This window comes from Eublepharis macularius, chromosome 13 (assembly GCF_028583425.1).
Source record: "Eublepharis macularius isolate TG4126 chromosome 13, MPM_Emac_v1.0, whole genome shotgun sequence".
In the NCBI taxonomy this organism is placed as follows: domain Eukaryota; kingdom Metazoa; phylum Chordata; class Lepidosauria; order Squamata; family Eublepharidae; genus Eublepharis; species Eublepharis macularius.
Window position 1 is genome coordinate 64,216,200 of NC_072802.1, and position 25,177 is coordinate 64,241,376.

A 25,177-nucleotide genomic window follows, 5' to 3' on the forward strand; every position below is an offset into this window, starting at 1 on the left:
AACTCAAGACTGCACAATGACATCACTTTGGGTCAGCTGGAACAAGGGGGGAGTTTTTTAAAGTTAAAATTGCCCTCGGCGAAAATGGTCACATGGCAGGTGGCCCCGCCCCCTGATCTCCAGACAGAGGGGAGTTGAGATTGCCCTCCACGCCAGCCAGTGGTCAGCGGTGCGGAGGGCAATCTAAACTCCCCTCTGTCTGGAGATCAGGAGGCGGGGCCACCGGCTATGTGGCCATTTTAAAGAGGTGCTGGAACTCCGTTCCACTGCGTTCCCGCTGAAAAAAAGCCCTGGTAGGAATGATTGCTCCAGTTCCATTATTTTACTGTTTCAGAAGCAGCTTTGCATTCCACTCTTCCTTAGCTTCGGTTTAACCAGAACTTCTGAAATGAATTCCGAATCAGAGCACACACAGAGCATGCAGAAGCTTTTGATCCCTTCTGTTCATACACACCTTCCACTACCTCTGCATTAACCATGTGCACATGCACAATGATAGACAGTGCAAAAAAGTATACTCGATGGGTTTGTACGTATAATTGCATGAAGATTCTTTCGGCGGTCCATTTTATGAACGCAAAACAGCATACTGGTAAAAGACCACACAAAAAGAATCTCGATAGACATGTACATACGATCATTTCAAAGTTGCTTTTTTGCAGTGTTTTATATTTATATTTCATTGCGTTATCAGTGCTTTTTTGCAGTGCACAAGCATGGGAGGACAGAAATACAAAAATATAGCAAACCGTGTGTGAAACGGAGGACAACAATGGAGGATCGTGTCTGCATTCCTATCCTAACTCCAAAACTAAGAAATTCATTTGAGGAAGCATTCAGAAGCATTTCAATTGTCTACACTTCCAGCAGAAACCCAGGCTCAAATTTTCTTCTCTAATGTGATCCCTAGCTGCAGTTCCTTGGATCCCTGCCTGAGTTGTTAAGACTGTAGTGTTATATATCCCCCATTGCTCTTGCAATCTACAATGAAAAAAAAATGAACTGAACACTCACACATCCTTCTTTATTAGAAAACTGGGGCGGGGGGGAGGGGGACCATTTCTACCATTTCATTACTTTGGAGACAAAGTCGTCATTGCTGCTATATAATCTATATTTAACTCACATCTCATTCAATTAAGATTTCATATTGTTGACAACATCACGCTGTCGCAAAGACTTATTGCAAAAGCCACAACGTAAAGCCCATAAATAAGTAGCAGGATTTTCATACTCCAAAGGGGTAGGGTACAGATAGGCAGAGTTCAGAAAAAGGAAAAATTTTTTGGAGCATTCCTTATTCATACCTTTACTACAGAACAGTGGGGAATATTTAAAGTCCAACATAATGAACAGACTGTGATGGGGAAAGCAACATTTATGATCTGCTCCTATTCAAGAAAAACATATACAAACAGTACCCTGTATTGGAGACAGAAAAAGCAATGACAGAAGAGAAGATACGTACATACAGATGAAAAACTCCCCACCGATCCTCAAAGCACAGAATTCTTATACAGTGTTCTAATTCCTAACACTGGAGGGCATTCTAAAAAAGATACTTTGTTAGAGGCATTGTTTGAAATGGGTAAAGCATTGAGCTTGAATTACTTGACCGTAAATAAAATGGCAAAAACAAGAGGCCTGGTATAAATATAACAATTCCAATTTCCTATCCATTGCTATCTTTGAGCACCTGTTAATCTTCCACATTCCTTCCCCGTACCTCTTCCTCTCCAATTATCTTCCCCTACCCTTCAGAGCTAACCATGCCATCGAGCATGTCCGTAGCAATCATAACTCTAAACCCACTTCCAGCCATGTTTACAAGCCCTAGCTTCCAGCTAACCGCGGTTAGCTTGAAGATTGATGTAAATGCACTAGGGGTAACTTGAAAAGGGAAGGGTGTGGGAAATTGTGTGCGAAGAACAGGAGGTGGAAAGTGGAAGGAACCCATAAGCCTACAAGATGTTAAACGTTTTTAAAACGTGGTTAGAAGATCGGAACAGGAACATTATGTGTGCCCTAGGCCAGAATCATCAGCTCAATTTAAATATATTATTTTGGTCCCGATACAAAAATGTACCCCAGTTGCATTATTCGCATGCATTTCAGTGATCAACTCATGTCAAGAAAAGGGCATGAGAATCCATTTCCTACACTGAAATTAATGCAGTGGTCCTTGTGTGAAATGGCCTCTGGGCACATTGATATTTATAAGAAATAGAGGGGTGGAAGGGGGGACTGTATTGTGGGGGAGCCCTTGAGGGAGGGAAACAGCCTTTATTATAGTGCTCCCTAATGCCCTTGAGAGGCCATGGCTGACCTCGATTGTTTCGCTGTTAATGAGAAAAGACAGATCAGATAGGATGGGTATGTTTTTAATCATTCACTTAGAGAACATTGAGACATTCCCCATTGGCATGTTGGCTAATAGGGTTGTCAGGCCACACCTGGCAACCAGTGGGAGAATTAGGAGTCTGGGGTGGGGTGGAATGTGATGCTGGTGGCATGGCTGACATCACTACGTCATTCCAGGCACAACCCAGAAGTGATAATGGGTAGCTCTAGGAATCACTGAAAATTCTATGGTTCTAAGCAGATGATCGGCAGGAGGGCTTCTACCATAGTGGGAGGTGATGTGATACTTGCTGGGAAAAGATTGGTTCCATGTGTTCAGGATCCACATGGACCTGTCCAGAACTGTCATCTGCTATCGGGTTGAAGCGAAGATTGAGAAGAAAGCAGGAGAGAGGTAGGCCAGCAGCCAGATGCAAGCTAAATAAGCCAAGGCCTCACTGGGAAGCATATACCTTGCCTTACCTTGACTTACAAAAACCTTTCTTGGTTAAGAAAAAATATTTTGTGTGGAAAGGCTACTGTGGATCATCTGGCAGTGGTTAGATGCTGTGATATATTGCATTATTTTGGTTGTAAAGCTTCTGACAGCTTCGAAGTCCACTGAAGTCAGTGGATATAGCTCAGCTTAGGATTGCATTGTTAAATATCTTTGAGAGGATGGGTAATAAAGCACAGGAGAAAATGGAACACCGAAATGAAACAATAAATTATGGCTCTTCCAAGAATATGTTAGCCAGCAGGCTTCAGCCTCTTGACTCAGGTTATCATGGCGTGGAAATACACATTGCTAAGGACCTAGGGATGCTCAAGTGAACCTCATTTCATGTGTCCCCTCTCCACCTTTCCGTGTACTCGCTTGCACAGTCTCACTTCAATTTGCTCCGCATTAATATATTCATGTGTTCGATATCAGTTCCTCCTCAGCTGCTAAAAGTATCCCAGCTTCCCCCACCTCCCACCTCCATTCATTGAAATGCAGATCTTGACACTTTCTCACACCTTAAAGAAATGCAAACTGGCAAGTCAAAGGAGGCTCACAGGGAAAACATAGCAGACTCACTTGAAGATACAGTCACACAAAGGGAGCTCCCATGAAAACGGCATGCATGTGTACCGAGCAAGAACAGCCTGCACATGAATTGAGGGACATACATAAAATCCTACACTTAAACATTCCCAGGTAATGGTTGCTGTGGGTTTTCCGGGCTGTATTGCCGTGGTCTTGGCATTGTAGTTCCTGACGTTTCGCCAGCAGCTGTGGCTGGCATCTTCAGAGGTGTAGCACCAAAAGACAGAGATCCCTCTGTCTTTTGGTGCTACACCTCTGAAGATGCCAGCCACAGCTGCTGGCGAAACGTCAGGAACTACAATGCCAAGACCACGGCAATACAGCCCGGAAAACCCACAACAACCATCGTTCTCCGGCCGTGAAAGCCTTCGACAATACATTCCCAGGTAATTTGCAACATGATTTTCACACATAAGAGGCATAGCTCAGTGACATATCCCTGGGAAGCAGAAGGCCTTGGGTGCAGTCTCTGACATCTCCCATTAAAATATGTCAAAGAGAAGATGTTGTGAAGACCGTTCTCTGCCTCAGCCCATGGAATGAACCAATACGTTAGGTGGACTGATAGTATGACTTGGTATAAGGCAGTTTTCTATGCTCTGTGACATTACTCAGTGGAGGGGCGGGGGGAATACCACTGATGCAATGGTTCACTGTACATGCAGCTAATAAAAGGTCAGTCCGAGTGTAATAAATCTATGACATGTTGCAAAGTAGAAACAAAAGAAATGTTCATGATTCATTGACTTTGTTGATGCTGTTTCAATCCTCCCTTTGTAACGTGTGTTATACCTGGACATTTTTAAAAGAAAACTGTTTAACCCTTTGCCAGAAGTGAAATCCAGGGGCTGAGTAACCACAGCCACCTGACTATAGACTGGCATCCAAAGAGGGCAGGAAAGGAGGAGTATCTTGTTGGTAACTATAAAACCTGGATGCAGCCTCTTCTTACTGCTTTAAACCAGTGGCTATCAGCCCATGGGTTGCAGAGTCCTTCTGACTTGGTTGTTATCTCTTACAGAGCTTTCTTTTTTGTTACAGTTTGGAAGGGCAAGTGGTATAGGCAGTAAGGGTGCCATCCCTCATCTTCTCTTTGCAAGAACACTGAGAAGAACAGCTTGCTAGTGAGAAGAGTTGCTCCTTGCTGCCTTGGAGGATCTTATTTACTCTCTAGCTCACCAAACATTCGCCTATTGTAGAGGATGCTTGGTAGAGAGGTGGGCAAGCAGTTTCTTGGGGAATTTCATCTGTGAATATTTCTCCTTGAGGAACCTCTGATAAGCCTCCAAAACAATCCACTGTTCCCCAGAACACATTCTGGAAACCCTTAATCTATCAAAATCAGCCAGGATATCTGACATATGAATGAGCCTACAGAATCTGAGAGGCTTATTAGGACAATGTACAAAGTACTAGCCAACGGATACATTAATGATTTATACAGCTATGGTTCCTGTTTCTACTACATAGTTTGAAACAGAATGTGCGCAGGGGAGGTGTGCTTATTCCAGAGGCATGTCTAGCTTATAGATCCCTCTAGCACAAATTCCCTCCACGCTACAGTGGCATTGTGAAACCAGAATATGAAGAGTATGAGAAACAATGCCCCTGACCACAGCCTCTGATTATCAGCATCAATACATTACAGGGGTTCTGGAAGACAGAATGGATTGTATTCAGCGATTCTGTGTGTATCTGTGATTGAACACAGAAGGCAGTGTTGAGGGGGGGGGCAAGGTTCTAGCCCTTCAGGCAGCAAGGATAGGTTTGCTCAGTGCTTGGCGAGCCCTAGCAACAAAGCCCATAAGAAGGGGGAAAAAACATTTGTAGAACGAAAACAGGTGCTGCTTTCTCCTCTATCATCGCTTTGTTGGAAAGACGAAAGAGCTGTTTACCAACGGGGAAAAAAGAAAATAAAAAATGACATCTGTGGATAATAACACAATCTCAGCTGCAGTCTGTCTGCTTAGTTCACAGTAATATTTTTCTCGTCATAGTTTAGTTGAGCAGAGGAGTTTTTATTTTATTTTGTGGGTTGGATTTGGGTGTTCCTTTTTTTTTTTTTTTTGGTATGCTTCTGTTCGGCATTCAGCGTCCCACTCTGCTCTGCAAACAGAGAAACATGTCACAGTGTCAGCCCCGCAATAGTTTCCAAAAGTTACAGGTTAATTCTGTTGGCAGAATCCACCGGACAGACTGCTGTTGATTCTCCTACTAAAGGGTATTTCAGTCAACATGAATAGCCCCTCCGACGAAGCAACGTTGCAGGTGGCCTTCGCATCACCAACAGTCTTTAGAAATAGCATCATAAAAACTGAACAGATGTGTAGGAGGCAACCCCCCCCCCCCCAAACACAATATCTGCCATCTTTGTTAGTCCCAAGACCAGCGTACAGTAAGAAAGCATGGCTTGGGTTTTAGTTCCTCTACATCACCAACTTCTAAACAGTATTAAAATGAAATGTTTGTTGGCTGGATGCTGGGAAATCTCATCTCAGATAATTGGATTACTTGTTATTTAACATCAGTGGAGGATGAAGATCTGGACAAGAATGACTCCGTTTTAAGAACACCGTAGCAAACTTTGGTTCTGCAAAGCAGAAAGCGAAGCTCGTTGTGATCTCCTTTCCTGAGGTGCCATAAACTTGTCTCAGTCCTATTACCAAGGCAGCAGTATCCATTTCTCCTCCTCATCTCTCGTCTCTGCCTTAGTTACAAGACTGTCCAGTGTATATCGTTGCTAGCTATTCTGTAGCAGTTTTCAATGGCTACGGCAGGTAAAGATGTTTTTTGAAAGCTGGAAAGATTGATTCGGTCCAATGCAACATGGTATTTTTTCCCCTTCCAATTTAGCAGGTGACGATAAAATGAGAGGCACAAATCCAGAGTAAATCCTGGGCAGGCAGACGCCACATCCAAAGTCCTGAAGGTATGGCTTGGCTATTGGACAGGGCAGCTGGTAGGGTCTGATGTCAGACTGCCGAGAGATCGATCCTGTTTGCTGAATTGGTGCTCTTGTCCCAAGTATTTAGTTTTGTAGGACTGGTTCCTGGCCTGTTCCCAGTTATCTGGAGAGAAAAAATAATACTGAAGCAACAGCCGAGCTTTCATTGAGATAATAAACCTGCCTCTTGATTCTACCACTTCAATCTGCATGTGAGAACTCACATGTTGGAATGCCTCCTCAGGGGCAAATAAAACAGCGCAGATGCAAACAGATGCAAATTTGATGGTTGTTGTGGGTTTTCCGGGCTGTACTGCCGTGGTCTTGGCATTGTAGTTCCTGACGTTTCGCCAGCAGCTGTGGCTGGCATCTTCAGAGGTGTAGCACCAAAAGACAGAGATCTCTCAGTGTCACAGTGTGGCAATACAGCCTGGAAAACCCACAACAACCATCATTCTCCGGCCGTGAAAGCCTTCGACAATACATAGATGCAAATTTGCCCCCACCCCAAGAGAAGCAGACACCAGTTTCCTATTCCCACCAAACTGCGCTCAGCTCTCAGGAAAAGACATGGGTAACATGAGTTAGGCACATTTGTATTCTTCATTGGGTAATTATGAACTTTTTCAGCATCACCAGTCTGAAGACAGACGTCTTGTAAAAGGTCAGCTCACAGTATGTTGTTCTTGCCGTTGGGCGAATGCAGCCTCACAACTCACATAAAAGATGCTAGCACGACCCCCAGATGTGCCTCTCCACAAACGCTCTCGGTGGGCTGTCTTTTTAAAAAGTATTTATAGCAGCGATGCATGAATCATGCAATCATCCATTCATCCAATTTTTATTAACTAAAGAGCATAAGGCAACTTTGTCTCCTTCCATACAGGGATTTCCCCTCACTTGGACAGCAGGAGGCCGCTGATTCTGCACACGTTGGATAATGCACTTTCAATGCACTTTGTCAATCGTTTGAGGTGGATTTTTTGTTCCGCACACAAAGGAATCTGTTCCAAATGATCTATAAAGAGGATTGGAAGTGCATTATCAAACATGTGCGGAACCACTCACAGTAAAGGCAAGCATACAGACATCATCATGCCCAATCTGAGCACATTTCATCTGGCTCCTTTTCTTCTTTACTCTGGAGAAAACTATGCAAAACTGAATTATTCAGGAGAGCTTTCCACCCAGATTATAGGGCCATGTATCTCTTTCCCTGAATGTCCTAACTGTTGTTCGTTACAGTACTTGCTCAGAGAATGTCCTAGCTGTTGATTATATTGTATTTTCAGAGGAGTCAGCCGTGTTAGTCCGTAGTAGCAAAACAGAAAAGAGTCCAGTAGCACCTTTAAGGCTAACCAATTTTACTGGCTTTCCTTTCTACTGATGGCTTTCCTTTCTATCAAGAGGTATGTTGTGAGGGAGGGAGATTGTTTTCTTTATATTGGAACTTCTTGTACTTACAAGAGATTCTCACTTTTCATCAAGGCCCCGATAAAGCACTTTTACTGAGATGCTGTAGTGTGGGCGATATATGGTTAATTTAATTGTTTAAGAACCAGGCAAATTCATTGACAAAACTGGGCTGTTTAAACATCTTAGAACACTTTTCCATATCCATTGATGAGAAGTCCCTGTATATTCTCGTGGCCCCTTCTTACACGCCCAGGGTAATACTGATCACCATTTTGGGATAAGGAAGCAATTTTCCCCAGGCCAGTTGGCTAGGGATCCTGACAGTGTTTTTCTGTTTTCTGGGCATGGAGCTGGGGTCACTGGGTGTGTGGCGGGGGGGGGGGGGCGGACTTGTGAATTTTCTGCATTGTGCAGGGGGTTGGACTAGATGACCCTGGAGACCCCTTCCAACCCTATGAGTCTATGATTCTATCTGTCATGAAACCCCTATGCCTAGCAAAGGATTCTCTGATTTATATTAAGGTTAAACCAGGGCATGAGCTAGGTAATTGCCTTCATTCTGTTGAGTGCATATAAATCCCACCATTCCTCCAAGGAGATCAGGGTGAAACGCCTTGTTCTCTTTTCCCTATTTTATCCTCACAACAACCCTGCGAAGGTAGATTTGGCTGAGAGGGTGTGACAGGTCCCAGGTCATGCAGTGAGCTTCACCGCTGTGTGGGGATTTAAATCTGGGTCTCTCAGTTCCTAGTCTGACTTCTGCACCACCCTGGTTGTCCGGCCCATTTCCTATTCCAACGTGCCTCTGGAAAGATCTTTCCCATGACTGAAGTTTTTATGTTACAAACCATCTTACATCAGCCTAGGGATACTTACAATATCAGAGTTGAAAGGCTTCACATTGATGTTGCGCATGGAACTGCTGGTGAGGGACCACACTTTGGTTTTATGCTTGAAGGCAGCTCTTACCTGGGTGGGGAAACAAAGCAGAGAGCAAGAGGTAAGAGGCTTCCGTAAGCCGGGAGTGTTTGGCCATTCGCTTAGAAGGTCTAAAGCCACAGAAAGCCAACTGGACCACAAATCTTTCCACAGCCTTTGTCCTTCAACTTTCTCTGCTGCTCAACAGTGGCTGCTGGACCCCTTTCTGATGACTGTCCAGGCCAATTCACACATGCACGTCCATCGTACGATGACTGCAGCATCGCATGATGAGCTGTGTGTGTGAGTGAATATGAAAAATCAAGTACCCAGACTCATATGGCCTCACAGTTCTTTAAACTCGGTGGCTTTTCAACACAGAGCACTTCACATGTTTAGCAGAGTCATCAAGGGGTCAGCAACTGATGCTTTTTCTCTCTTTCTGTGTGTGTGTGTGTGTTGTCGCTTCTGACTTAACGGCAACCCTCTCTGAAATAGCAGCCTCCAAAACATCCTAGCATGAACAATCTTGCTGAGATCTTGCAACCTGGATACCGTGGCTTTCTTTACTGAATCAAGCCATCTCATTTTGGGTCTTTTTCTACTCCAAGATATACCATAGTTTTTAGTAAACAAATAACAAAAAAACTGGGCAGAACAGTGGTAGAGATGCTACCAAATTTTTGCAAACCCACAATTACTAACTGAAAATCCCTGTTTCAATTTATCTTCTCCATTGGGCACAGTGAACCCATGGTTTTTTAATCTCTGTGTAATTGTCTGTTTCCTTCCACCAAATTTTCTCCATTAAATTTATGTAATATTTAACTTCACTGATTTTATTTTATTTATTTTTATTTATGCTATTTATAGGCTGCCTGTATTACTGAGACTCAACTGTGAGTCAGTACAGTCAATTTCACAGACATTTCAATAAACAATGTAATTGGGTATATAAATGCACATTTCAAAGCTTTAAAACTAACAGGAATCTAATATGGAGTTGAAGAAATGCTAAACAGAGCACAAGCAATTCTAAGACTGGCAGTAAACAACATATAAGCTATCCGGTAGGATCATACAGCAACAGACAGTACATAGAAGTAAGACCTATAGCCCCTATCCCTCAGCCCCTCACTTTGCCTCAGTTGCATATAAATGGCATTCAAACAATGTCAAATATTCAAACAAAATGGAAAAAAAAACAGCAAAAATCTCCCTTCCCCCAAAGCGCAACGAAACTAAAATAAAAAGGGCATATTCATACACCCTGTACCAGCATCCGATATGCAATTCCCAGATCATACCACTTCAGACTGCTGATGAGAAACCAAGGGTTGGATCCTGTCTCCCTGTTTTCTCAAGCAGCACCTTCAGCCCCTGAGAAGCTGCTACTTGAGGCTATGGACTCTCCTGGAGCCAGTTTGGTGTCGTGATTAAGAAGGCAGGACTGCAATCCGGAGAACCGGGTTTTTATCCCTCGCTCCTCCACTAGAAGCCAGCTGGGTGACCTTGGGTCAGTCACAGCTCTCTCAGAGCTCTCTCAGCCCCACCCACCTCACAGGGTGACTGTTGTGAGAATAATAATAACAGACTCTGTAAACCACTCCGAGTGGGGGTTAAGTTGTCCTGAAGGGCGGTATATAAATCAAATGTTATTATTGTTGTTATTATAAGGCAGGGGCGGGGTAGGGACTGCAAGAAATCAGGCAAGATTGACCCTCTTATGTTAACGGAACATTAGTTTGATACAACAAGTGATATCTATGTTCCGTACATCCTTGCGAAATAGATAGGGCACTGATATCACAGCCTTAACCTCAGCTATTTTGTACAGTACTACATGAGTTAAGGGCATCAAGAATTACATTTTAATGCTTTTTGGTAGTTTTATGCAGCAGCCCTTGTATGGTGGGAAATCAGTTCTGCTATGGTGCTAGTTTTCTCTAACCTGGATAGGATCCTGATCTCATCAGATCTCAGAAGCTAAGCAGGGTCGGCCTTGGTTAGTAATTGGATGGGAGACCTCCAACGAAGGCCAGGGTTGCAGAGGCAGGCGATGGCAAACCACTTCTGATAGTCTCTTGCCATGAAAACCCTGCCAAGGGTTGCCACAAATCAGCTATGACTTGAGGACATCACACACACACACACGGCCCTTGTTCACACAATGAGTTTCAAGGCTGAACGAAAATAGGAAGCACCCTTTCTGGGAAATATTTTTCTTCTTACCAAAAGATGTCTCCCAATTTTGCCAGTCTTTCAAGTGGCCCATAAACAGGAACAAATACATATATATGTTCCGTCACCTTTTAAAGCGGCAAGCGATGGTGGAAGAATCAAGCTATGCATATGGCGGCAGATAGCCTCCTTTAAAGGAGCAATCTTGAAGCGTGATTTCCAGCAGAACCGCTTTCCTGCCCTTGGCAAATGTTGCAATGGCTTGGCAGAAGATTACGTTTTTGGCTCGGCGGAGCTCTGCACTTTGGGAGAAAACGTCACCCCTCACCAGAAAGACCCCTTTTCCATGCCAACCTCCCTCTCTCCCCCAAAATGAGCTTCGCAATTCAGAACAGCCAAAGTATTACTCATCGAATGGCCAAACAGTAGGGAAAACTATGTGGATTCTACGGGGAAAGTGATATCTAGACCATTTAATGGAAGTTGGGACAGCTACTGCAACCACCAAACTTACAAGATAGGTGACCACAGAAGGAATGAAGGCCTGCAGTGCCCTATAATTTTTAATTCATTAACACCGCTTCCGTGCAAGACACCGTCAGCAGGGAGCAATGTTTAGGAGGGTTTTCTGCGGTGTTTGCCAAAAACTATTATTTATAACCCTTGCTCGTTTCTCTCTCTTGTCTTCCCTTTTTCCTTTGGCAAACAAACTACAAACTCTAACGGGAAAAGATGAAATGGTGCACGCTCTCAGAACAGCTCTGCTCCCGAGGCAATCAAACGGCTCCCATCATTTACAACATACTTTCCCATCGAGCCCTTATGTTATTGCTTGTAAAGTCAGCAAGAAATGGGATTTCAGCTTGACGCCGCCTGAGTTTGAAGGTAGCAGCAAAATTTCCTCATCCTGGCTTGGATTGCTTAGCTATACTCAAACTGGAAAGTTTTCTTGTCTTAATCTGTTTAAATCTGCTGCACTTGTAACAAGTACTTTATTAATCAGACAGTGGGCCCAAATAGGCAACATTCAGTCATGGTTTTGAGGAGCCCCGTGGCGCAGAGTGGTAAGCTGCAGTACTGCAGCCCAAGCTCTGCTCACGATGACCTGAGTTCAATCCTGGAGGAAGCCAGGTTCAGGTAGCCAGCTCAAGGTTGACTCAGAGCCAAGCTACAAGTGATGAATTACACTTGCCTAGCAAGTGAACAGACTCTTGTGTATTCCTCCCTGTTCACTTGCCATTCACTTGTGCTCCACTTGATCAGGGAAGAATACACGTGAGTCTGTTCACTCACCAGGCAAGTGTAATTTGTCACTTGTAGCTTGGCTCTCAGCCTTCTACCCTTCTGACGTCGTTAAAATGACCACCCAGTTTCCTGGGGGTAAAGTGTAGATGACTGGGGAAGGCAATGGCAAACCACCCTGTTACAAAAAGTCTGCCAAGAAAATGTTGTGATGCGATGTCCCCCCATGGGTCAGTAATGACTCAGTGCTTGCACAGGGGACTACCTTTACCTTTAAGTCATGGTTTTAAGGAAATGAGAGGTGTATTGTAAAATCTCTTTGAGTTAATGTTTAAAATACATGAAATTGTATTATTGTTATAGTCCAGGGGAGCAGTGATGCGTGGAGAGTGTTTGGGATCTTTGAGGCTCCCCAAACTGATTTTCTATGAGGTCTAATAGACCCCATTTCCATACTTGTACACTTCTTTGCATTCAAGTAAAAACCTCTTAGAAGTATAAGTGGAAAAAACTACTAAACAGTCAATAGTAGGGATGAATCAATACGTCATTTTCATTTTAAAAAAAATTTCCATCTGCTGTCACTGTAAACAGCTTTGGTCTACACACGTTCATTGCTAGCACTAGATGCAGACGAGTTAGCCATGTTAGTCTGTAGTAGCAAAATCAAAAAGAGTCCAGTAGCACCTTTAAGACTAACCAACTTTATTGTAGCATAAGCTTTCGAGAAGCACAGCTCTCTTCGTCAGATGCATGACAGATGCATTGCTAGCACTGTCCATTATTTTGTATCCTGTATGCATTTTAGCACTATTTATACTGAATTTATACCGACAAATGGCTGAATCCTACCAATTTTTTTCCACCGGCAAAAGTAGGAGGAGAGGCCACTTTTGAAAACAGCTGCTGTAGCATAATGCTAGCAACTAACAAGAAAAATTACCAGAGGTACAAACAAATCAAATCATTCAACCATTCAAAAATGTTTAAATTATTTTTACTATATAACAGTGTAAAGTGCTATGTGCCAGAGTGCTTCGAACATTGATGGTTAAATATAATTAATAAATATCACCGTTATATAATATTTAACCATCAATACTTTTTAATAATGTGATTTGATTTGTTTGTATCTCCGGTAATTTTTCTTGTTAGTTGCTAGCGTTTTCGAGTCTGGAGGAACCCTTCTTTTCTGGTTGTTTTGCTGTAGGGGTTAATTAAGAGCATGTTAGGGAATAATTTTCTAATTTGGTACATTTTTTCTTTAGAGTGTAACAACAAATGAAGAGCAGTGTGTAAACACAGTCCTGGGTCTACTGCAGTATTTGTAGTTTATCACACCATACTAGATTTAAATTCTGATCCAGTATTTTACCTAGAATAATTCTAGCACTTAATAATGGACTATATTATATTAGAAAAATTTCCTCCCCCCTTCTTCTTTTGTTACAACTCTAGATAAAACACCGGGAGCACTGCATGATTGGTTTCTATATGTGTGGATGTGTTTGATCATAAATTGTTTAAAACTGACCACTAAGGAAGGCCTTCGGGCTGAAATGCGTCTGGTCGGTGTTTACTGTACCTTGGTCTATTTGTGTTGGTCGTTGCACTGTACCATCATCTGTATCTTGAGAAGTTTTAGCAAGTTTTAGTATATATATGTAGCCTGCCATTCAGACCTTATGTTTTAAACTTGTTTTTAATCTACATTGGTGCACATCTATAATAAATACTCTCTAATATATATATATATATACACACACACACACACACACACACACACACACACACACACACACACACACACACTTAACCCCTCTATTTTGTTCCCCTGTTTTGCTGTAGCATAATGGTATCGTGAATGGGCTACAAATCAGCACTCTGCTGGTTAGAATCCCACGACTGCCATGAACTCAGCAGGTGGCTTTGGGGAAGCCGCTCCTCTCAGCCCCAGCCCCCTATGCCTGTCATTTATGTGAAAAGGTAAAAGTAGTCCCCTGTGCAAGCACCAAGTCATTACTGACCCATGGGGGGACATCGCAGGGTCTCTAAGGGTGATCATAGTCAGAGACGGTTCCAAATTTCAGGAGGCCCTCCTGAAAGTACCTGTGCAGAGAGTGCCCAGGTGCGTTCCCCTTCTCTGCAGACCCCGCCTGCCTGTGCATCTGCCCCACATCCTCATGGGTCCTCTCACTGCCTGCACTCACAGCTGCCTGCATCAGCCCCATGTTCTTTCCTGGACAATGCTGGGCATCCTGGCCAGCTGGGAGCATGGATGGTGGACTGCTTGCAAACAACTGGGTGGGAGAAAGGCACGCAGTCATGTCTTCCCCTGCCCTGCTGCCTGCCCTCCGTATTTATTTATTTATTTATTTGGTGTTTCTATTCCACCCTCCCCAAGAGCGGGCTCAGAGCGGATCACAACCCATTAAAATACAATAACATTCCATTTCCATAAAACATTTACAAGCATCATTAAAATAAAAACATATTTCTAATTATGCAGTCAGCCTGACAAACTAAAATAGGATAGTGGACAGCCTTTGCAGGGAGGGTTATATTTTGTACACCCCTTGTTGTTTCAGGCCGGCAGAGGCCCAGACCTCAGCCATGTGCCTGGCAGAACACCTCTGTCTTACAGGCCAGGTGAAAAGATAGTAGGTCTTGCTGGGCCCTGGTTTCAGTAGACAGAGCGTTCCACCAGGTGGGAGCCAGGACCGAGAAGGCCCTGGCTCTGGTCGAGGCTAAGCGGGCCTCCTGGGGGCCAGGGACCACCAACAGCTGTTTATCCCCTGATCGGAGTGTCCTCCAGGGAACATATGGGGAAAGACGGTCCCGCAGATACGCTGGTCCCAGCCCGCGTAGGGCCTTATAGGGCCTTATAGGTCAGTACCAAAACCTTGAATCTTTGCTATGTGTTGTACCGGGAACCATCTGCGTGCAAAGCAAGCATTCTGCCACTGAGCTAAGGCCCCATAATAGAAATAAATAATAAATAAAATAAAATAATTCTCCCTACATTAAAGCTGTGCAGATGTGACCTGAATCCTTACAACGGCCAAGCTGCGGCCATTCATTTTACACCCAGAGCCCTCGACTTCAGCCTAGTTTTCTAGTTTTCGGAGGATGCTATAAATCGCACAGACAGCAGCTAAATGTACTATATATAAACCGTGAACATTGCTAAGCAACTCTGAGTGAAAAATAAAAGGCCCGCTCTCCGGGGCAACATCATTAAATGGCGCCATTCTCCAAATACTGCGGCTGATTTACAACCAAATTTTAAATCATCTTATTACTTCGCTAAATAAATAAATACAGATATATATCCCAGCATTACCGTGCTCTCGGTTTTACTGCACAAAGGCCTCTTACGTGAAAACGTACCTCTGAGTTCAGAAGACAGTGAAATAGGAAGATGAAAAATCCCTGAAACAGTAAAATAAAAATATTACCAATGATGGTCCGAGCTGGTCATAACTAGGCAGGTTTACAATTAAATAGAAATTGGTTCTGGCAACGTAGGAAGGGGGGGAACAGCACAGCAGTTTCATTCTTCATAAAGGACAGGGAGGCTCTAATTGCCCTGAGAATCATTTTGAAAGCCAGCTTGTTCAAAGGAATCACTGAGGGCCAAGCTACACATGACGAAAGACACTTGCCTGGCAAGTGGATTGAGTGGAGGGCAAGTGAACAGGGAGAAATACACTTGCCGTTCAAGTGTCATTCGTCACTTGTAGCTTGGCCCTTAGTTCCTTCTATCCTGCCTTTTTAGGGCTAAGCTCTATGATATGCCTGACATGTGCTGGGTCACAGGTGCATGACCAGACTCTCAGTCAGGCATACATCAGGTGTGCAACTGGACTCACAGTCAGATGTACATCAGGGAAACTCACAGCCAGATGTACATCAGGGAAACTGAGCAAAAAATGAGCAAAAGTGCTCATTTGCTCAGTGCTGCAAAAGAATACTGCAAGGGGAGGGGAGGGGGGGGGAGAGAAGGAGCTTCCAGTATTCTCCCTGCTCTGCTTTCACCCACAGAAAGGGAGGCAGGAGGGCTTTTCTGGCTCCATGTGCACGAGGACGGACACGTGCACCCAAAGTAGTGGGCAGAAAGCTCTCCCCACACCCCTTCTGCTGGTGAAAGCAGAATGGGAGGGAAGCAGGAAGCGCGTTCTCTCCCCCCCCCCCCCCGCAGTGCTGAGAAACGAGCACTTTTTAAGATAAGTTTCCTCAATGTACATCTGACTATGAGTCTGGTTGTGCACCATAATGGTACGTCTGGCTGCAAGCATGTACCTGTGGCTTGGCACACGTTGGACATCTTCTGTAGTTCTGCCCTTAGTGCCCCGCCTGAACTAGGCTGTCATGTGGAGATGCTCTTATATTCACGGTTTCCAGAGTGGAAACCCATCCACAGAGGATCCCCCTTGCCTCCACCGGAGGATGATTTGAGTACTAGCGTTTCCTTGACCACTAGGCCCTCCTCCCCTGAAATGAAGGAATAGGAAGGTCAATTTCTCTTCAAGACTGCCACTGGCAAATCCCATGGGAAGACATGAGACTGCCCCTGAAAATGGCATTCCCGCATTGCGTTCCCCTGGGAAGAAATGGACACAGGGATGCCATTTTCGACAGCAGCCCCATGTCTTCTCTGATGTGTAATTCATCCACTAAGAAAGAAATCTAAGCCCTTCAGGCAAGAACACCTGAAAACGATAAGCATGAACTTAGAATTACTACGCTCAAGCAAATACTTCCATTGTCTGATTTATCTCACAGCGGCTGTAATATACTGAACAACAGAAAATCACTGATGAGCCCCAAGAGTTCCTGTTGATCATACAGACTTATGAGCAATGCACAAAGGCCATGAAAGTTTAGAGGAAAAAACATAAATAGAAATTTGCTGGTAAAGACCTGTCTATTAAAAGCATGAAAGAGTCTGCACAAAATTGATGCAGGTTCCCTGGCTCTGTAGCTGCACTGTGAACTCACTTGCAAGGAGTTGAATACTGCAAACATGTACTGGAACACTAACGCGTGGTCGTTGACTGCTAGAACGCCAAAGATCCAGGAGCTTCCCAAGATAGGCAACAATACAGCCACGGCTTTGGCTGTCAACCTGAAATACAGCAAGAAAGAATGGGGATTTTAATACGATGGGCAGGTACAAGACTCATCCCCGGATTTTGGCTGAATCCACACTTCCTTTTTGTTTCTGCGTCTTTTTCGCAACTGCGACGCTGTTCAAGCAGATACTCACACGCTTTCCCGTTCCGCGTGTTCCCCGCCATCACCGCGCCACAATTGCGCCTCCTTTCTGTACCATGTGATAATGGCGGAAATCTGTTTTTGCCCAGCCCTCTTTTTTAAAAAAATGGGCTTTCATAGCGCATTTGCACAATAAAGAAAGGTCTCGGTATACTACAAAACCTACTTTAGCGAGCAGCGGTTTGCGCGGGAAAAGAATCAGATGATGGTCCTTTATCTTACCATCAGTTACTTTCTGCTCTCGGCTTTGAATGGGACCTGGTTCCCCCCTATAAATACTCTGGCTTTTCCCTGGCTCTGCCTACATAAGAGTCGGAATATCGGTATAGCGCAAAATTAACTTTTTTGGGGGAAAAAAAAGGGAAGCGACGTGTGCCGTCAACACTGACGACGGAGGAGGGAACTGCCCACTATAACGCTTCACTCAGTGGCGTGTGGAGAACTGATTGTGCCACGAAGACGCACTGGGAGGGTGAATGTGATGATGCCCAGCATGGTAGCAGAATGAACCCGACTGCCATGACTGTGCAAGATAAGCGGATGGTTGAGTGCGTGTGGATTTGGCCTTTAATAGAACACTTTGACCATGTGCTAGTCTCCGATTTTGTTACAGCACAACAAAAAGGATTGGCACCCATGCCAGCCTGGTGTAAGCATAGCAGAATAAGTCTGTAGCCTTACATTATTATTACATGAGAGACAGCGTGGTGTAATGGCCAGTACTGGACTAGGATCTAGGAGACTCGAGTTTGAATCCTCACCCTGCCATGGAAGCTCACTGGGTGATGTCGGGACAGTCACACGCTCTCCACCTAAACCTACCTCATAGGATTGTTGTGAGGACCAAATGGAGAAAGGCAGAATGTTGTAAGCCACTCTTGGTCTCCACTGAATAGAAAAGTAGGATTTAAAATGAATGAATGAATGAATGAATGAATGAATGAATGAATGAATGAATGAATACTGCGTGAGAGATGGTTGAGATAACAGTACATTTGAATGAGTGTAAGTCATTACCCAGCAGGGTAAAATTTAAAGCACTTTAAATGCAATTACTTAATGTATTAAATCCATTTTAATATTCATTTGAGTAACATGAAATATAATTAGTTTGATCCAGCTAAGTTAACCCCGTTGAAGAACCTTTAGTTTCATAATGGGAAAGTTAAGCCTGTTTTCAATTGTCTCTCAAATCAATCCATTTAACTTAAAAGGGTTTAATTTTGGCAGGATCATGCCCCATCTTAATCCAATTTAAAACAAATCACTGGTTGACCGTCCCAATGCCTCCATGCTCCCTAATCAGTATTTTGAAAACCAGTGTTGGTTTGACTCTTATGGAAATTCAACCTTATACTGAACAGATGCCTGCTGCTTTGAAATGGCACCTCATGTCTATGTCCCCCGTTCATAATATCCATAACTGACATCACGGTATTCCATGTCTCCTTACCTCATCCTTATTAAAAATAACCAAGGCCACCATGAACTAGTAGGAGGGTAGCAGAGTAGCAACAATTGCAGAGAAAATGTGATGGGTGTTTTGGAGCTTGCTTGCTGGCTGGTGTGAGTGTGAGAGACAAAATAACAAATTTACACTTGGCTTAGGTTTAGAAAAGAAATAAGAGTTCTTTATTATAGGAACTCCATACTCTGATAGAAAAGTGGAGAGATTCATATCTACCTGTCTAGTCTAAGGATGCTCATGGATTGCAGGACAAGTCCTGCATCCATGGTGTAAGATGGAGAGAAGAGATAGTTGTGTGACAAAGGGAGGAAGAGAAGGATGTCACAAGGATGAAGTTCTAAGATTAGAAATCTATACATTAAAGGATAGTTCAGGGCAGTAAAGAGTAAACTAACCTCTCTATCTTTCTAATTTTCTGGTTTGTCCCCTTCTGAAACCTGAGGAATGGATCAAGATGGGTAGCTGTGTTAGTCTATCTGTACCAGTAGAAGAGCCCAGTAGCACCTATAAGACTAACAAAATTTATGGTAAGGTATGAGCCTTTTGTGAATCACAGCTCTTTTCTTCAGATTCAGTTAGAATGTGAGTCCAACCATCTTTATATCTTGGAGAGCGGAGTGATTTCACATGCCAAATTACAATAGCACGTAAATGACAAAAGCCAGTAAATAACAATAGTAGGTATGATTGGATAGGGTGGAGTATGCAGAAGGGTGGTGGGAGCAGAGAAATCAGCACTGGTAATGAGACAGGAAGCCTAGGTCTTGATTCAATCCAGGTGGACAGGACAGCTGTCCCTGAGGAAAGGAACAGCGTTCAATCTTCGTCTTCTTACAACCCCTAATAAAAATAATAACTGCGCTTATATACCGCTCCTCTAGACAGATTAGTGCCTCACCCAGAGCAGTGAACAAGTTATCCCCACAATACAGCTCGGGAACTGGAGCTGAGAGGAGTGGCTTACCCAAGGCCACCTACTGAGTTCATGGCAGTAGTGGGATTCGAACCAGTAGAGTGCTGATTTACAGCCGAACCACTTAACCACTGTGCTACAGCAGCCCTGCCCCACATCAGTGGCTCTTCCTGCAGAATGCCATGATATCAGAACACAGGTAACCCCTACCTAGACCTTAAGGAAGGAAAAGTTAGACACGCAGCTACCATTTGCCACAGCAGCCATGTGGCTAATGCAATGCCTAGTTTAGCTCCGAACAATTCAGCGTAATACCATCTGCCAATTTTCCCACAGAGCCGGAGGCTCACTCATTTTTAAAAAGAAAGATTAACGTTCAAAGTCGGAGCCCTGAATAGCCCTGAGGGTCCAGCCATCTCTCTAGGGCTTCAGCCCAGTGACAGGTCTAAGAGGCCACATATAACATCCTGAATCACCATTCCGAGTTCTCTCCATTCTGAATGCAAGCGAGTGACTGATATTTGAAGGATTAGCCATGTTGGCTTTCGATCAACAAGATGACAAACCAGTGCGGGCATATTTATGTCCACAGCCTGTAGGAAGAATTTAATCAATACCACTTTCGTAATGCAGTCCTTTTATTGGGGAAGGAGCGGGGGGGTACATTAGCTGACCTTAAATCACAAAGCCCTGTTTCCATGCGTGCAATGCAATTACTAATCAAGTATCCCCGTGCACCATACTCAATGGACATGGGTTCTGCCACAAGCAATCTACAAACTCAGAGGTCCCTTGCTGCTTTAATTTGTAGCTCCCCCCCCCTCTGTTGAATGAGAGAATTGTCTGGCGTGTCGGTAGGACATACAGAGGCAGGGGGAGTAACTGGGGATGGAGAGAAGAGCAGAGTCAAAAGATCTTTGGCAAGAGGAAGGAAGTCTGTCCATGAAAATTGGCACACCACCTACATTGCTACTGGATTGCAATGGAAGTCAAGGACCAAGGTGAAATCTGGGCAAAAACACCGGAGGAATTTTACAGGAGGCAAAAGGGATGACAATCAGACTAGGAGAGGTTTCTGGGAAGTGGTATAGATGGGGCTAAGTGGGCAGCAGGGGGGATCTTGAGAGCAAGATGATAAATAAATCATTATGTAGGAACCAGGAACCTAATTAAAGGATTCCATGTTTGGGCTGTTAGCAGAGTCTATCCTTTGGCATAGAAAGCATAATTATAGGTGGTTGTGAGCTGGTTCTGCTGGCTGGTATATGTGCAGGAGAGAAAATAACAAAAGCATACACTTGCTTTATATTTAGAAAAGAAATAAGAGTTCTTTATTGTAGGAACTCCATACACTGATAGGAAAGGAGGAGAGACAGATCCTAACTACCTATCTAGTTTATCTAGTTTGCACAAGGCCTGCATCCATGCTGCCAAGATGGAGGGAGGAGAAGGAGAGAGGTGTTGCCTGGAACAAAGGCAGGAAGAGAAGAAGTGAGAGGGAGGAAGTCAGGAGGAAGAAATCCTGAGAAAAGCAATCTACATATCAAAGGACAGTCAGAGCAGTAAACAGTAAACAGAGTGCCCTGACCTCTCTATCTTTCTAACTCTTTGGTTTGCCCCCCTCTGAAACCTGAGGAAAGGGACAGTGTTAAATCCTCCTCTTCCAACACAAGAGACCAACAACACACCTCAAAAGTCTTTCTCTGGTCCCTGGGTAGATTGGTAACAGGCTGAGTTTCTCACTCTGGTGCCCAGGTACCCTGCAGAGAGAAGTCAGGATGGGAGGGGAAAGGGATGCTTCTTCCCTGAACAGAATACACTGTTCCTGTCCTCCTCCGGAATACACTGTTCCTGTCCAAGAACTAAACTGCCAGATGGAGAACTGACCCCTCCTTTCCAGTTTTTTATTTATATACTTCATTTATAGCCCACCTTTCTCACTGAGAGTCAATGTGGATTATCAAAATACTAGCAATAAGGCCTGTTGTTTGGGGAAATACAATGGGTCCTAGCAGCGCTTCCCCCCTCGCACCTCCCCCCCCCCGTGGCATCAGTCAAGGGGGGATCAGGGAAGAGATTGGAGGGCCCCCTCCTCCTCCAGCCCCTCGGCCGCCACTTGGCTTGTGCAAGGCCCCACAGAGGCAGCGGGGAGCCCCACCCTCCCGTTGCTGTAGGACGTTTGGGGGGGGTTCTCGTTGCCGAGCTGAGCCTTCCCGCAACCATAGAGCCTTTCCAGGCCTCTGGAGGCTCCAAGTAGGTGGTAGGGAGGCAAACCATTTCCCCCCGTCTCACTTCTTATCCCCGCGTACTGGGCCTGCACAGGGATAAGAGGTGAGTCATTGGCAACACGATTTGCTGTTTATATGAATGAATGAAATCCTGCCATCAAGTCATAGTTGACTTATGGCAACCCCTGGTGGGGTTTTCATGGCAAGAGACAGAGGTGATTTGCCATCACCTGCCTCTGCAACCTTGGTCTTCGTTGGAGGTCTCCCATCCAATTACTAACCAAGGCAGACCCTGCTTAGCTTCTGAGATCTGATGAGGTCAGGCTCTCCTCAGCCATAAACAAAGACCTCCAATAAACAATGCAGTAAGACAGATTACAGAAATAGAAAAAATGCAAATGAAACAGGCAAGCCATGCCGTAATGAAGAAAGCGGTTAAGGATATTGGTAGAGGACACTGTAGTAAAGAGGGTCAGCAAACACCAGAGGGGGGCAGGAGATCTCCCAGAATTACAACTGTACAACCTACAGGGATGTTCATTTATACCCTGACTTTCTCCCCAGTAGAGACCCAAAGCAGCTTACATCTTTCTCCTCTCCTCTGTTTTGTCCTCACAACAACCCTTTGAGGTAGGTTAGGCTGAGAATAGGTGACTGGCCCAAGATCTCCCAGCAAGCTTCCCTGGCAGAGCAGGGAATCGAATCTGGGTCACCCAGATCCTAGCCCGACATTCTAACCACTACACTACACTGACTCTCCCTGTTGGGTCCTTCCCTCTAGCAAGCCTTCCGCAGACCAACTTGCGCAATCCAAACCATTTGTCTGAGAACGTATGAATAAGGTACAGCTCAGCAATGTGATGCTTCCAGGACGGCACAAAGCAAAGCCTGAACTAAAAGGCTGCCTGTGTAGCACATTTCAGTGGGAAGAAAGCAAGAAGGTTTTGTGTAATTAAAGAACCGAGATCTAAGGCTCCTTGGTCCCCATTGCACCGCTTGGCAAACAAATCATTACATGTTCAATTCAAAAGGAATGACAAAATACCGCACAAGGTTCTTTTTAGTTGGATAAAGAAATCTGGGTCACTGGAGAAAGGCTGGGTAAAATTCTTTGTTGTAGAGGAGAAATCCCATTGCCCTTGACTGAAATGTTTCTCTCCTTAATAATGGTGATTTTCCCAAAGGCATTGTTCTGCTAGGAAGGGGAAGGGTTCCTTGAGTTCCGAGGACGGTATGACAGAATCAAGAATTGTGCTTACATACCGTTCTTCTAGACGGATTAGTGCCCCACTCAGAGCGGTGAACAAAGTCAATGTTATTATTATCCCCACAATACAGCTGGGGAGCTGGGGCCGAGATGAGTGGCTTGCACAAGGCCACCTGCTGAGCTCGTGGGAGTCAAACCCGCAGAGTGCTGATTCCAAACCCAACCATTTAACCACCATGCTACAGCAGCTCAAAAGAAGAGTGTTAGACTATGGATGGCCTGTGCAACTTGGTGATTTTCCAACATAGTATAATCAATTCGACAATAATTCGACAATAACATAACCAACTTGCCACATATTGTGGCCCGTCAGAAATTTTTGCTGTATGCCCAGAACTGCAAAGTGGGAGGAGCGTTGTCAAAGTATCCCATGTTTGGCTTGAGGGGTTTCAACCTCCCTTGAGCTAGACATGGTGTCTCAGCCTGAACTATTTGGCCGGGTTGTTGGGAGGATAAAATGAGAGAACTCTCAGTGCTTGCCATGCTAAGATCCTTGGAGAAGGAAAAGGAAACAAATGAGACCAAGATCCAGTAGACATTAATCACTTCCTTATGGAATTTCTCCACATTGTTGGAGGAATCATCTGAAGAACTGAACCACACGGGGCAGCGACAACCGTAATTCCTTCCTACCTCATTGTCACTGAGGTGGGAGGTGGGATGGCACCAGGGCTCATTTCGAGGGGGAACGTGAGGGAACGCAGTTCCGGCAGTTCCCCAAAGAGGTCACATGTCAGGTGGCCCCGCCCACATGACTCGGCCATTTTGGGCCCGTTTCAGCCTGGATTGAGGCCGAAATGGCCCAGATTGGGCCTCTGACGGGTAGTGGCTCACTCTCCCACTCAGCAGTGATCCGATCCTGACCATTTTGGGCCCCTTTTCGGCCATTTTCAGTCCCTTTTTGCCATTTTGGGCCCAATTTCGGCCCTGAATGGCCACAATTGGGTCCAAAACAGCCAGGATAGGTCATGTCAGGGGGTGTAGGATCCTCCTTAGAGCCAAATCCCCTTTTAGACACTGGGCAGGAATTATTCCTCTTCAGGAATAACTTCAGAAGACATAACCCTATCCACGTGGCTTGAATGGGAGTCTCCACTTACTATAATAATAATAATAACAGCAGCAGCAACAACATTCAATTTATATACTGCCCTTCAGGACAACTTAATGCTCACTAAGAGCGGTGTACAAAGTATGTTATTACTATCCCCACAACAATCACCCTGTGAGGTGGGCAAGACTGAGAGAGCTCTGGAAGAACTGTGACTGATCCAAGGTCACCCTGATGGCTTCAAGTGGAGGAGTGGGGAATCAAACCAAGTTTTGCAGATTAGAGTCCTGCTGCTCTTAACCACTACATCAAACTGGCTCTGCCAATAACACATACCCAGTTCTATCTTGGCTGTGTAAACACAGTCTTCCTTTAAGACAATGTTGTTACAGTCAGGGCAAATGTTTTCTTTACTTCACTTCAGAGGGGTACCCGTCTGACTCTCCTTGTCAGACTCTCTCACATACTCAACTCTCAACTGCTAAGTAACTCAAAATCCTGTCAGTACCAACTGTCATCCTGAAGCTGATTCCACCTAATCAATCAAAGAGCAGCCTGTCAATCAAGCTCTCATACCAGTTATTAACACCTTCCCTTCCCTCTTTGAGTGTTGCACTGTGGAAAACTTTCTTTAAATTGCATTCCGTCACACCAGGTTACAACTTTATTGACTACTAGCAAAAAAGTCCGTTTGTTGGTATTTTCCACTGGCGTCGAAAAATATCTACCCAATTCCCCCTTTCCCTTATTTAATCTTCCCCCTTTCCTCTTCTAGCTCTGTCAATATCAGATAGTGAGACAAGGTGCCAGGCCCAAGAGCCATTAGGAAGAAATTTCACCTC

At 44.5% G+C, this 25,177-nt stretch overlaps 1 protein-coding gene across 1 annotated transcript in view; it reads right to left on the reverse strand.

The window, feature by feature from the left end:
- Positions 1–5,474: 5,474 nt before the first annotated feature.
- Positions 5,475–25,177, reverse strand: part of ADGRD1 (adhesion G protein-coupled receptor D1) — a 328,223-nt gene continuing 308,520 nt past the window's right edge. The window contains exons 23-26 of the mRNA XM_054996571.1: positions 17,133–17,259; positions 15,522–15,563; positions 8,667–8,759; positions 5,475–6,498 (exon numbers count right to left, since the gene is read on the reverse strand). Of these exons, the coding sequence (XP_054852546.1) occupies positions 6,403–6,498; positions 8,667–8,759; positions 15,522–15,563; positions 17,133–17,259 (358 nt within the window). The 3' untranslated portion in view covers positions 5,475–6,402. The remainder of the gene's footprint in view (positions 6,499–8,666; positions 8,760–15,521; positions 15,564–17,132; positions 17,260–25,177) is intronic.